This window comes from Orcinus orca, chromosome 13 (assembly GCF_937001465.1).
Source record: "Orcinus orca chromosome 13, mOrcOrc1.1, whole genome shotgun sequence".
NCBI lineage: Eukaryota > Metazoa > Chordata > Mammalia > Artiodactyla > Delphinidae > Orcinus > Orcinus orca.
In genome coordinates this window covers 65788516-65803373 of record NC_064571.1, presented here as the reverse complement: position 1 = coordinate 65803373, position 14858 = coordinate 65788516, and the positions used below count along the sequence as shown (strand labels likewise).

General features: G+C 39.4%; 1 protein-coding gene across 6 annotated transcripts in view; it reads left to right on the top strand.

The window, feature by feature from the left end:
- The window catches only part of TTC27 (tetratricopeptide repeat domain 27), a 178957-nt gene that overhangs the window by 111563 nt on the left and 52536 nt on the right, over positions 1 to 14858 (top strand). For all 6 annotated transcript variants that reach the window (XM_004268202.3, XM_033425260.2, XM_033425257.2 and 3 more), the window contains one exon: positions 9647 to 9874. In XM_004268202.3, the coding sequence (XP_004268250.2) occupies positions 9647 to 9874 (228 nt within the window). The remainder of the gene's footprint in view (positions 1 to 9646; positions 9875 to 14858) is intronic.

Sequence of the window (14858 nt, the reverse complement as noted above, 5' to 3'; positions counted from 1 at the left end):
GATATGTATATATGTGTGGGTAAGGGAATGGTCTTTGGGGTTTGCAGGTTCCTGTAGGCACCCCAGGTTCATTGCAGCCATTTGCCACTTGAAGTATGCCTTTGCATGTTTGGGAATGTATTTTTATCCTACTTCATAGATGTTAAGATGACAAATTTCTTGTATTTTGTAAGAACATACATCTGTGTTTTCCAGTAGGGAAGCCAGAAATACCACAAAGCTTTTCACATTCTATGAAGATTTCTGACCACCCACATTTTGACACTGCAGAAGTGATATTACAAGCCCTTGTGCTTTATTTATGTTCACTGGGCACATCTTTTTTAGTTCTTTATTTGGTAATAAATTATATAAATTGAGTGGATAAGTGGAGGAGGGAAGAGAAAATAGAACATGTTGGAGAGAGTGAGGAAGACTGAGGGTGTGACTAATTGAAGAGAGCAAATATATTGCCTGCAAGCATTGCCCTTGGGGGAGATAAGTCTGTCGGCAGGATGAAGAGGTGTAAGTGCTCAAGGAGAAAGAATTGACTTATCTAAAGAAACGTGGGATAGGAATTTGAGGAAAAAAGAGGCCAATTTAGATTAAGCAGAGTCACTGCTCTGGTGTTTCTTACCTTCTTCTGGAAGCTGCCCCACTCTGGCCCTCCAGACCCATCTTCCAGAATTGATATTATTTATTATTGATATATAGGCATTTATAACTGTAAATTTTCCTCTAAGCACTGCTTTCACTGCATCCCATAAGTTTTGGCATATTATATATTTGTTTCCATTTATCTCAAAATGTTTTCAATTTCCCTGTGATTTCTTTTTTGACTTACTGTTTATTTAACAGTGTGTTGTTTAATTTCCACATATTTGTGAATTTCTCAAATTTCTTTGTTACTGATTTCTAATTTCATCCCATTGTAGTTGGAGAATATCCTTTGTGTGACTTCTACACTTTCAGATTTATTGAGACATTTTATGACCTAACATATAGTATATCTTCTGGAGAATGTTCTGTGTGCACTTGAGAAGAATGTGTATTCCACTGTTGTTGGACAGAGTGTCCTTTAAGTGTATGTTGGGTCTAGTTGGTTTATAGCATTGTTCAAGTCTTCTATTTCTGTCTTCTGTATAGTTGTTCTATTCATTATTAAAAGTTGGATATTGAAGTCTCCAAATATTATTGTTGAATTTGTATTTCTCCCTTCAGATCTGTCAGTTTTTGCTTGGGGCTCTGTTGTTAGGTGAGTATATGCTCGCAACTATTCTATCTTCTTGATGGAGTGAATATTTATCATTAAAATATGCCTTTCTTTGTTCTAGTAACAATTTTTGTCTTAAGGTGTATTTTGTCTTATATTAGTATAGCTACTCCAGCTTTCTTTTGGTTACTGTTTCCACGGTGTGTTATCTTCCTTTTTATTTTTTAAAAATTTTCAATCTGTTTGTGTCTGAATCTAAAGTGTGTCCCTTGTAGACAGCATTTAGTTGAATCATAATTTTAAAATCCTTTCTGCCAATCTTGCCTTTGATTGGAGTATTTAATCCCTTTACATTTAATTTAATTACTGATAGTGTAGGATGTATGTTGGTCATTTTGTTTTCTATATGTCTTTTTTATTTCCCCATTACTGCCTTCTTTGTGGCTAAATGGTTGTTTTCTACTTCTAGTATACCATTTTAATTCCGTTGTCATTTCTTTTACTTTTTTTTCTTTTTGAGTTTCTTAGTCCTTGTACTAGGCATTATTTAAAATAGCAGATTTTAAGTGTCTTTTAAGTCCATCATATGGACATCCTCAGGGATGGTTTCTACTTTTTTTTCCCATGTAAGGGCCATACTTTCTTGTTTCTTTGTGTAGTTTCAGATTGGTTAGCTTAATGGTCAGCTAATGATTGGACAGAAAATTCCTTAAATGCCTAAATTAAGAAGTCTCCCAGTCTTTGATGGTGGGCTCTAGGTGTGTGTGTGTTGGGGTACGCTTTCAGCACTTAGCCAGGCAGTTGACAACTCTGCCTTAGCATTCACTAACTGCTTGTGCAAAGCCTCAGGGTCATCCTGAGGTGAGAGCATAGGGCCTTCTCAGGTCTTTCCTGAACATGTGCACAGCCCTACACATGCATGGACTTCTAGATTCCCACCAATATGGTGGAGTTTTTCAAAGCCCTTATGTATATCTCATTCCCTTATTTTCCTTTAAGTGTTTTGTATAGCCTATTGTTTGCCCCAGCTGTTACTACCTCAGGCAGCTGCAGAATTAATTAATTGTCTCTAATTGTTTTTGACAAAGGGTAGTCACTGGACAAGTTCAGAGTTAGCTTAAGTAAAGACAGCTTTGCAAGTGGGCTCTTCCAGGGAACCACCAGACAATTTTCTGGGAATGAAACTTCAGAGGAGCTCCAAACCCATTTTGTTCCCTCTGGTGGCTGCTGGGCTGATAATTTTCCCATGATAATATGCTGTTGGTTTTCAAGGCTAGTGCAGAGCTGGAGAAGAGGGAATAGGAATGGTACATGTTAAAATGACACAAAGCTTGCTGTTCTTACCAAGAGTTTTATCATTTTCTTGAATAAACACTCCCTGGGTTATTTCAAATCTTTGATTAATTTCCAGAGTTCTGAAAAAGTTGATTCTAACACTTTTTTCCAGTTTTCTTTGTTGCTTTTGTGGTGCAGGGAAATTTTAGAGGTCCTTATACCACCATTTTTGCTGATGTGAAAATAGGAAAAGTATTGAACCTGAAATCAAGGTCCTGTTTTTCAACTTAGTAGGTTTTGGTTTGGGGCTTACCAGTTGATCAAGGAATCTAAACTTGTATTTGTCTTAAAAATGGGCATATTAGTATCTACCTCTCAGAATTATTACAGAGGTTAAGTGAGATAATGCATTTAATAATGTGCTGAATAAAAACTAATCTGTAAATACTGTCAGATGGAAGGACACGTAAGGCATTTAAAAGGAAAAATGAAAAAAACAATTTTATCATTCAGGTTTTGTTTATGAAAGCAGAGCCACTTTGAGTATTTTGGGGAGTAGAGGTTCGCTAAAAGAATTAGATATTACACACATGTGGGAAGGAAAATGAAGGAGTGAAAGAGGGAGTAAGAGGATCAGGGAAAGAATCATTTAACGATCCGCTTGAAGCATTGGCACAAGTGCATCAGTCAGAACTTACAGGGGAATCTGAGAAGCCACGTACTTCCAGCCATTGCAATGGGAGGATGAAGAAGGAACTTGTGGAGAGGTCTGTGGAAAGCTGTTGGATCTCTGTAGCTACAAGCTCCGTGGGTCCAAAGTGAAGTGTCTTATGGTGGGCCCGGGATTGCTATTGGTTGACAGGGCCAGCAAGTGGAAAGACAAGATGGACACATAGAGCATGGTCAAGCTGGGATCTTCAGGACATCTCTGCCTCTTGTTTGATGTCATATTTAACCATGACAACCTTCCAAGAGTAAAGGATGTTTGTTGCTTTACTTCTGCCTTTCAAATCCTTAGCAAGTTTCCCTTCTGACCAACTCTAACACGAAATCAGAAGGGAAAGGGATTTTAGGAAACGTAGTTCCCAGCTTAAGCAAGTACATAGCATGATCTGGTACATATGACTATGCAGTGGTTTAGTCCTTTTACTTGGGAGTTTACTTATTTGGAAAGTGACAAACTACTAATAGGCCCAGAGTATTGTATTTTTTAATACAATTAATTAATTATTTTTTATTTTTTTGGCCAGTTTTTTGGATCTTAGTTTCCTGACCAGGGATCAAACCCACTGGACTGCCAGGGAATTCCCAGACACAGAGTATTTTATAGATTGTGTTGTATATGTAAAGAAGAATTTCTGATTTGGGGGGAAACGTACAGTTTCTTCAAAAGAGGTTTAGATATTGAAGCATTCTTAGGGCATATAAGAACAAAAATAACTAGAAATAATAACAAAAATAACACATTAACATTTATTTTACATATCTTGCTTTATTTAATAAATGAGTTCCTTCTAAGGAACGTATAAAATGAATTTTTATAAATGAAAAATTTCCTAATAACAAATTACAGTGACAAGAGTATATAATTTCCAATTGGTTTTTGGTTGACATTGGCATATAATTTTTTATTTTAGTTTCTTGACCTTTTTTATTAGCATGATGTCATCAAGACTGGTAAGGCCTAATGGAATAGTGAGACAATCAAGGTACTTGCAGACTGAATTATACCATAAGTCTATGAAATTCTGAGGAAAGACAGGGAAGTCTACTTTTCTCTGTGCTAGTTAAAACCCACTGCATTTGATGTTGCCTGGCTATTGGGTAGAGGAAAATGTATTTGCTGTATCAGTACCTGCTTAGCATATGTCAGGGGCTGTGATTATTTGCTACAGTAAAGAGATCATGTCTGGAACAGTAGCTATAATTAGAGCACCATTACATTAAGTTTATAATAATCTATGACACTTTCCAGGACCCGTCTGTGTTCTCAATTTAAATGGGTAGGTTAAACGGCCCATGCACACACGTACAAACACACACACTTTGCAGTGTCTCTCAAGGTTTTGATAGTGGCGCACATGTCTGTGGTTTGTGTGGATAATGCGGTGTTGCTTTGGGTTTTCTCTTTTAATGAGGAGAAGCAGCTTCGGAGGCTTTCACTCGGCCCTTTATTGGCCCACAGTAGCACTCACTGTGGACTCTGCTTGTTGCTGGATGTATGTAATTCAGCTCTGTATTCAACTAGGGAAGTAACCACTGGGTGGGTTCGGGACTTAGTCCATCCCATGGTAGGCTTAGTATCTCCCATAAACCCGCTAACTCAACATGGTGATATTCTGGGTCCCCAGGGATTAGCAGTAACTAAGAGCTAATCAACCCTGAAAAGAGGAGGTATTTCTTTTTCCCCAGGATAAAATTACCTGGTAAATGGTTATAATTACTTATTTAGGGAAGAAGAATTGTGGTATACACGTGTTATGTTATCACAGGGTCCTTTCTCACCAGTACTGAGTTGCTTGCTTAGGTATTTGTTTGCTTATAAGAGGCTCTGAGTCTGTGAAATGACTCAGGGATAGGAATTGGGTGAGAGACAGTGTGTCAGCATGGTGATTCAGGTCAGACATCTAGTCTCCAAATCTAGATTTTTTTTTAAGTCTTACGTAGATCAAGTTGTACTTAGTTGGCTGTTTATCTAATTTGGTTAAAAATCTTTATGATCAGTTGGCCATCACCTATGATCCATGCTAGTCACACCATTCTACTTATCACTCTGGATGTGCCTGTTACAAAGAACTGTGTTCGTCTTGCTTCCAGGGGCTATCAGCAAGTCTCTGCTACCTTGGCTTCTGATCATCCCCACTGAAATCAGGAAGCCCATTTAACAGAAGGACCTCTCGGCTTTACCCCCAGCTTACAGGATATCTACTATAGCACTTTTCAAAATGCTGATACTCCCAGGTATAATGTATTTCTCAAAGTCAGGGTGAAAGGAGTATCCCCTTGGCCTTAATGGGGGACACAGGTAGGGTGGGTAACAGGTTGCAAATGCTAAATTAACAACAGCCTTTTCTTCTGAGTTGTTGGATTCTTTCTTCCATATTACACCAAGGAATTTTTGGCATCTCAGCCTTCGTTTTGGCCATGTTTGAGTCTAGGTTTTAGTCAAGCAGTTGAGCAAATAGTTGGAACCATCCCCAGCTGCTTGCGTTAGAACTGTGAATCAAAATTTTCTGATGAGTGTCTACATTAAGCTGATTTAAAATTATGATCCTCTTTGTCTATGGTCTAGCTCCCTTAGAATCTTTTTCCACATGGTCCCAAGGTTTTCTCTCTAGAAAGTAACAAAATCTTGCAGTTCTTTTTGTGTATAAACCCATTTACATGTCTGGAGGCAATGAGGGGTGGGAGGGGTTAGGTAATAGGAGAGAATTGGCATTCTCTTGCAAGGTAACTCCTTGAGGTGTAGTTGTTACACTGTCCTTAAGCAAGGTAGCACTAGTCTTATCAGATAGGGGAGGGTTGCCTCTGCTGGCTTAGGAAACTCCATAGAATCTGGGGGTTTTCTGTTATCTGAATCGTCCCAAATGTCTCCATTTAAATTCTTGGGTCTTGCTCTTTTATAATCAGTGCCCTCTTCTCCTGGCCACGACGAAGTAACTGGCACTAGAGTAACCCTCTCGCTTTAAACAACTGTTGCAGTTATTATTGGTATATAACAAACCACATCAAAACATAGTGGCTTAAAACAATAGCAGTTGTTTAGTTCATTGTTTCTGGGGAACAGAAATTTAGGAAGGCCACTTATGACATGAGAAAGGTGAGGTGATACAGTATTAACTCTAAATGAACTTAGATCAATTGAAGATGCACACGAGTAGCCCTAGAGCAATCATGAAAATTTAATAAAATGATGTGTAGCTAAGAGGCAATAGAGGAAATAAAATGAATCAGTAAAACATATTTGATTAACCCAATCAAATGCCCTAACTTTCACATAGAACTAGTGAAACTGAATTCATCCTATATTGTAATTCAGCAATCCTACAAGAGCAATGCCTGCATCTGATTTTTGCCTGTACCAGCTTGGCAGCGACAAGGAAAACAAATTCTTTTAGGAAATTATAGAAATTCCCTGGTTCTCTGGCCTTGAGGATTTAAAACACTGAGTGTCCTTTTCTCTTTTTGAGCTGTCCAGTGAACTTAGGAGCAGCTGACCTACCTCACAGTCTTGCGCTCTCTCACAATGTCCTGTCACTCAAACTGCAAAAGCCTTGCATTAGATCGGTGCTTCATTCTAAGTTACCGCAGGTGATAATTTAAGTAATCCTTTCATCACTGGATGTCATGGACTAGTGACGTTAAACCCTGTCATGATCACTGGATCCTCATTGTCTTCAACTCCAACCAGATCAGATAACCAATTACAAAATTTCATGTTTTTTTTTTTTAACATCTTTATTGGGGTATAATTGCTTTACAAAGGTGTGTTAGTTTCTGCTTTATAACAAGGTTGTCAGTTATTCATATACATATGTCCCCATATCTCTTCCCTCTTGCATCTCCCTCCCTCCCACCCTCCCTATCCCACCCCTCCAGGTGGTCACAAAGCACCAAGCTGATCTCCCTGTGCTATGTGGCTGCTTCCCACTAGCTATCTATTTTACGTTTGGTAGTGTATATATATCCATGCCACTCTCTCACTTTGTCCCAACTTACCCTTCCCCCTCCCTCCCTGTGTCCTCAAGTCCATTCGCTAGTAGGTCTGCATCTTTATTCCCATCCTGCCCCTAGGTTCTTCATGACCTTTTTTTTTTTTTTTTTAGATTCCACATATATGTATTAGCATACGGTATTTGTTTTTCTCTTTCTGACTTACTTCACTCTGTATGACAGACTCTAGGTCCATCCACCTCACTACAAATAACTCAATTTCGTTGCTTTTTATGGCTGAGTAATATTCCATTCTATCTATGTGCCACATCTTCTTTATCCATTCATCTGCCGATGGACACTTAGGTTGCTTTCATGTCCTGGCTATTGTAAATAGAGCTGCAGAGAACTTTGTGGTACATGACTCTTTGAATTATGGATTTCTCAGGGAATATGCCCAGTAGTGGGATTGCTGGGTTATATGGTATCAGTATCAAAAAAACAAACAACCCAATCCAAAAATGGGCAGAAGACCTAAATAGACATTTCTCCAAAGAAGATATACAGACTGCCAACAAGCACATGAAAGAATGCTCAACATCATTAATCATTAGAGAAATGCAAATCCAAACTACAATGAGATATCATCTCACACTGGTCAGAATGGCCATCATCAAAAAATCTACAAACAATAAGTGCTGGAGAGGGTGTGGAGAAAAGGGAACCCTCTTGCACTGTTGGTGGGAATGTAAATTGATACAGCCACTATGGAGAACAGTATGGAGGTTCCTTATAAAACTAAAGTTTCACTTTTTTCAGGAGTGTATTGACAGCAGTAACTTCTGTACCCAGTTACTGTAATGGTCACTGTTTAATTGCAGACCACAGAATCCACTCTAGCAGTTTAAAGCAGAAGTGGGAGAGTGTGGGTTTCGAGTTTTAGTGACATGCTGTCAAGAGAAATGCCTCAACTACACTGTAAGGTCATTTCAGCAAAAATCCTGCTGTGGCTACAATCTGTTATACACAATTTGGTTGAATACATACACGTATATACATAAAAATAAATATATTAAATACAAAGTATATTGAAATGTACCTACTGAAAATATATCGAATGCGGAATTATAGTTAGATACATTAATAACTGCTGTATTATCTGTGAATAAAGGAATTACATGGATTATATTTGAAAACTTCATGTTTATTTTGGCCATTTAGGACTTGGAATTGTTTTCTCTTAGAACCTGTTTTATAAATTCTGGTTTCATTTTCAGACTAGCCTAAAAGACCTACATAACCCATACTGTATCAGAAATGCAAAAGAGGCCATAGCATCCGAAGACACTTTCAGAAGCACAGCCGTCTTTTAAAAGATTTCACAAAAATTAGACTGCTTAAGACTTAAATTATAGATATGTTGAACCTAAAGAAAATAAGATATACAGACTTTAAGATTGCCAGCCATGCAAGTTAGGGGGTCTAAACTACCATTCTAGCTACCAAAGGATGGCTTCCTGGTTATCTCCATCCACTTTGGCCAAGGCTGTATTGGCATATTTGGTGACCCCACTGCTGTTTATGTGGAAGTATTTGTATGTGAGGATGGAAAGTAGAACTGCTACCATGCTTCTTGCCCTCTGTTGAAATTAATCAGAAATGGGGGTGGGGGTGGGTAACAGACATGGGTGGGGGAAGTGAGATAGTATATGTCACAACTACAGAGTTAGCTTGGGTGACAAGGTGAATCCGAATTGTGGACACATGAGAATAATACCCAAGCCATGTACTGAGGATGGTCTTTAATTTCTACAGTGAATGGACTGTCTGGAAGCAGGTCTCATGTTGGCAAGGTTTTTTGTTTGTTTGTTTTTTTGGCCACGCTGCACAGCATGCAGGATCCTAGTTCCCCAACTGGGGATCGAACCGTGCCCTCTGCAGTGGAAGCACGGAGTCCTAACTACTGGCAGCAGGGAATTCCAGCAGGTTTTATCTGTGAGGTGTGATGTAGTTCGGTTAAGAGGTAGGTGCTTAGCAGTGCCTATTAAATTGTACCCTCTCCCTCCTTTTATAAATTTTTCAGCGATCCCAGGCTCCTGAAGCATACCATTTTTAAAAAGGGAAAACATACTTTTCATTGCTATTGGGTGGAGGTGAACTGAAGGCTCTGCTCTAACAAACGGTCACAATGGTGACAACTGGAGCAGGGAGCAGGGAAAAGGGGAGCTAAGTGAATCCCCCCCAGTATCATGAAGTCAGCCTCTCCTCGGGGCCTTTTCTTGAGGATTCCAGAGGCCAGCAAAGCGTGTTCGCCTCTTACTTCTTGTTCCTCTGTTACTTGTACCATATTGATCTCCTACTGTTCCTCTCTTTTTCAGCCTGTGTGCTAGATGCATGAAATAAGCAGGTCATCTCAAACTTTGAAAATAAAATTTTGGATCATGTGACATAAAAGATTGTATATGTGCTAAAAAATAGGCATTTGTCACTGTTCAGCAATTTAGTTATTTCTGTTGTTATTTCTAGGCAGAAGAAATCCTCAGGCAAGAGCTGGAGAAAAAAGAAACACCAAGTCTATACTGCTTGCTTGGAGATGTCCTTCGAGAGCACTCTTACTACGACCAGGCCTGGGAGTTGTCTCAGCACCGCAGTGCTCGCGCCCAGCGCTCCAAAGGCCTCCTCCATCTGCGAAGCAAAGAGTTTAAAGAATGTGTGGAGTGCTTTGAACGCTCGGTGAAGATTAATCCCATGCAGGTTAGACAGTTCATAAAGCCTCATCTGCTCTTGTCTTTCTTTGATTTTGACTTACTGAATGAACACCCATTTTCTTTCATAAAGACTGGGGAGCTCATCTGTGAGCTAAGGACCTAGCCTTTAGAATACTTCTTGCTTGTCACTAAGAGTGGACAGGTTGCTTTTCTCTTACTCGCTTTCTTTTGTGCTTCTTTTATTCACTTTTCTGTTTCATTTTGTTATTTCTCTCTGTTAACTGTCCTTAACACAAATACAGCTATTAAAGTTAGGCTCCATTTTGAGTAGATATACTAGGAAGGAAGTGAATGAGAGTCAAAATTACAGGCAGTGAAGGACTCTGCAAGTAATTGTTGATGTCAATAATGAAAGAAAAACCTTTATATAAAAAGGGTAACATATAGAATGGGTAGTTGATCATTTTAGGGAAAAAAAAGTCTGTATTTACATGCACAGAAGCATTTTTAAATGTTTAAAAAAATTTTTAAGATTTGAAAAAATAATGCAAAAGGAACCTGGATCTTTAAAATAAGTAAGTGCAAGATAAATCCACAGGAGAGGACCTAATTTTGAGGGGAAAAAGATCAACCTATTTTGTATTTCATGATATTCAGTTAGTTAAATGGTTTTATTCCTAGAAATGTTTATTTTTTTTAACCAAACTTTCTTTATGACTGCTTTCCCAATCACCAAAGTCACACATACCTGTCAACCATCCTCCTGACAAACATGCACACCGACTTAGTATAATTTTAGTTATAATAGTAATTTAATATCAGCCACTAATATTTACTGAGTACTTACTATGAGCCAGGTACCTCTTTGGGCACTTTGCCAGTATTTGAACCCAGACAGTCTCACTCCAGAGCCAGCAGTCTGTTCTTTTTTAAATTGTGATAAAAAGCCTGTAACATAAAATTTACCATGTTAACCATTTCTAAGTGTACAGTTCAGTAGTGTGAAGTACATTAACTTTGTTGTGTAGCCATTGCCACCACCCATCCCTACAACTCTTTTCATCCTGCAGAACTGAAACTCTGCACCCAGTAAACAGTAGCTCCCGGTTCTCCTCCCATGACTCTAGTCCCTAAAAACCACTGTACTTTCTGTCTCTATGAATTTGGCTACTCTAAGTACCTCATATGAGTGGGATCATACAGGATTTGTCCTTTTGTGACTGGCGTATTTCACTTAGCGTAACGCCCTCAAGGCTCATCCATGTTGTATCGTGTGTCAGAATTTTCTTTCTTTTAAGACTGAACGATATTTCACTGTATGTACATACCAGTTATTTTATCCATTCATCTGTCGATGGACACTGGGTTGCTCCTACCTCTTGTCTGTTGTGTAGTGCTGTAATGAATGAGGGTGTGCAGAAAGGGTCACTTTTGAACTGGGTAGACTTGGGGCATATCTTTTACATTGAAAAAAAATCAGAACACATTTTTTTTTTTAATGACAGGTTGAGCTAATTGCTTACTTTCCTCGCTCTGGGTAGTGAATACAATGAGAATCTTTCTCATCTGTGGGCTGGTGAGAAGCCTGGAGAAGAGAGTAGGACAGGTGGGAGTACAGAATATCAGCAGAAACTGACAGTTGCATTTCGCAGCAAGAATGCTTACCGTAGAGTTGGTTGTTGTTGACAACTTGCTCTATCTCAGAGTTCTCAACTGGGGACGATTTTGTCTCCGGGTCCTTTGGCAATGGTGGGGAGGTGAAGGGGTGCACTACTGACATCTAGTGGGTAGAGACCAGGGATGCTGCCAAACATCCCATAATGCTCAGCACAGCCCTCCACAATAAAGAATTATCCCAGCTAAAATGTCAGTAGTGCCAAGGTTGAGAAACCCTGCATTAACTTGATTATCACTGGACACTTTTTTTTTGGTAGAAAATAGAACTCAGTATTGTGTTACTAAAATTTTACTTTTATGGAAAACTGTATCATATCCTTGCTTATCTGTTTAAAGTTTACCCAACCACAGCTGCCATAAGGAGTGGGGAAAATAAATTCCCTCCCTTAGCCTCCATTGCCTAAGTTAAATCACGCACATGGATTGTTTTCTCAAGCACACAGTCTCTTAACGTCCAGCCTTAACATTGTCCTCCTGCCTCACTGGCTACTCCTTCTCAGTCTTCTTTGCTGGTTCCTAGGGCTTAGTCGTTGGGCTGTATATCTCTGTCTACACTCACTCCCTTGATTTAATCTAGTCCCATAGCTTAAATACCATCTGTATGCTGACAACTCCCAAAAGTCTATTTTCAGTCCTGTCTTCTCCCCTTAATCGTAGACTTCCGTATCTCACTGCATTCTCAGTCTCCCCATTCGTTACTCTGACTAAACATTTCTAATATCCGAAATACTGTTCTCCCCCTCCTAAAAGCTTTTGCCCCCAAGATCATCCCCGTCCCTGTAAGTGGCAGCCTGTTTGGTCTTGGAGTCATCCTTGATTTCTATTTCCCTCATATCCCACATCTAATCTATCAGTAAATCCTAGGAGATCTGCCTTTGAAATATATCCAGAATTGGACAACTGCTTGCTACCTGCAACCATTCTGGTCAAATACCCATCACCTCTCACCTAGTTAATATATTACCTCCTTACTGGTCTTCCTGCCTCTGTCTTGTTACAATCTGCCTATACTCAATGAACATCCAAGTTGATCCTTCCAAATGCAAGTCATATGTGTCATTCCTCTGCTCCATCACCTGTGATAATAGCCAGGTCTCTGACTGGCTCAAGGCTTTTCCAAGCCTAGCCCCTGTTGCTTCTTTACCTTCCTCCTCCCATTCTCCCCCTCGCTCACCCCACACTAGCCTCTTTGTTCTTCCCTGAACATTCCAGGCACATTTCTGCCTCTGGGTTTCATCACTTGCTGTTCCTCTGCCTGGAATGTTCTTCTTCTGGATAGATATCTGCATACCTTGCTCCATGACCTCATTCACTTCTGGGATCAAATGTCACTTTCTCAGAGAAGCCTTCCATAATCATTCTATTTAAAATCACACCCCCACTTTCCACCCTTACCTTACATTCCTTATTTTCCTTCCCTACTTTATTTTTCTCCATAGTACTTAGCACCTTCTAATATTATATATAGCTTACTTAAAAAAAAAAATCTTTTTCTCCTCCACTACAGTGTAAGTTCTATGAAGGTAGAAATTTTTATCTGCATGGTTCATTCACATTTTCCTAGTGCTTGTAACAGTGCCTAGCACATATTGGGTCTTTAATAAATAATTGTTGAATGAGTGAACAAATAATATCTTCAACCAGTTATTCGATCAAATACATATTAATTGTCTGCTGTACACATGGCACGGAACCAGAGGAGGAAGCAGTAGCAGCAGATCACCAGATGGCCTGGTTTGTACCCTCTGCTACAGTCTAGTGAAGTGGACATAGACAAAGCTAGCCAACAGTATGAGGCCTCAAAGAAAAACCCAGAGAGTAATTTTTAAGACACTAGTTTTATAGAGGCCAAAGAGACTATTTCTGCCTTTTGTAGACAATGATGAAGAGAGGATGGTGAATTGGGCTTTGAAGGACACATAATACTTGAACAGGCCAATGGAAAGGCAGTGGTGAGGGCATTCCAGGCAGGTGAACAGTTTGAGCCCAGCCCTGGAAACACAAAGAGAAGGGGTGTGTGTGTGTGTGTGTGTGTGTGTGTGTGTGTGTGTGTGTGTGTACAGAGTGTTAGTGAATAGGCTAGTTTTTTAGAGTAAAAGGGAATAGGACAGTCCCAGTGGGAAAGCTAGACTGGAGCCAGATTATGGAAGGTCTTGAAGGTGAGGCCTTTGTTTTTTTTATTTGGCAGGTAGGAGGCTATTAAAGGGTTGATTTGTGTTTGGCTTTGTTGAATTGAAGGAATGTGGTGTGCATGGAGGTGATTTAAGAATATTGTTCTGGCAACTCTGTGGCCATGGGAGACACTAGATGTAGGCAGGCTTAGGAACTATAGCAGTGGTCGAGCAGGACAGTTGTCTGTGGGGGAGGGGCAATAGGAAAGAAGGGGTGGAGTAAGGGAATTCGCAAGGGAGGACGTGACAGGGCCCAATGGTCTCATTATATGATTTCAAATTAATTACTTAGCAAGACAAAGAAATGACAATTGCTCCAAGCAGCGTCACAGAGCAAACATATTATGTGAGGATATTTTGCAGTTTGTCATATGGATCGAATTCAGGCAGGCTGTAAGCCATGCCAAAATATGCAGGCGTATGATGCTACAGTTGTACAGAACTACTACAGGATGCAAACTTGAATGCTGTAGACTTACTATAACTCTTGATGCAAGTTTGAATTGTCTCTGAAGAAGGAGAGCTCCTACATGCTATTGTCTCCTCTAAGTCCTGGAATGAAAGGAAAATAGAAAAAGAGAATTTAAAAAATTCTATCCCTGCTTTTCTGACATATCCAAACAATTAGGTTTAATAACAAAACTCAGGCAAATGAGAGAGATATTTGAATGGCTTTTGTGCATTGTAATGGCTTCCTGAAATCAAATTGTTATAAAAATAGGAATGTTTGGTTTTATATTAGGGATGGTCTACAAAACTAAATGCATTTGTCTATGGTGCATTTGTTAGAGAACCAGAAGATGTGTGTACCATTTGCATTTGTGTTGAGATTGCTAGCTACCATTCGTTTACCCCTACATGTTTAATTTTCCCAAGTAACTTTTGAAACTAGTAAAATTCAAAATCAACCGTAGACTTCTGGGGATTGTGGGCTGTTAGAAGCTGAAGTGGATGGTAATAGGAACATACATATGGATAATTACCTTAAACGTAAAAAGATTAAATGCTCCAACCAAAAGACATAGACCAGCTGAATGGGTACAAAAACAAGACCCCTATATATGCTGTCTACAAGAGACCCACTTCAGAACTAGGGACACATACAGACAAAGTGAGGGGATGGAAAAAGATATTCCATGCAAATGGAAATCAAAAGAAAGCTGGAGTAGCAATTCTCATATC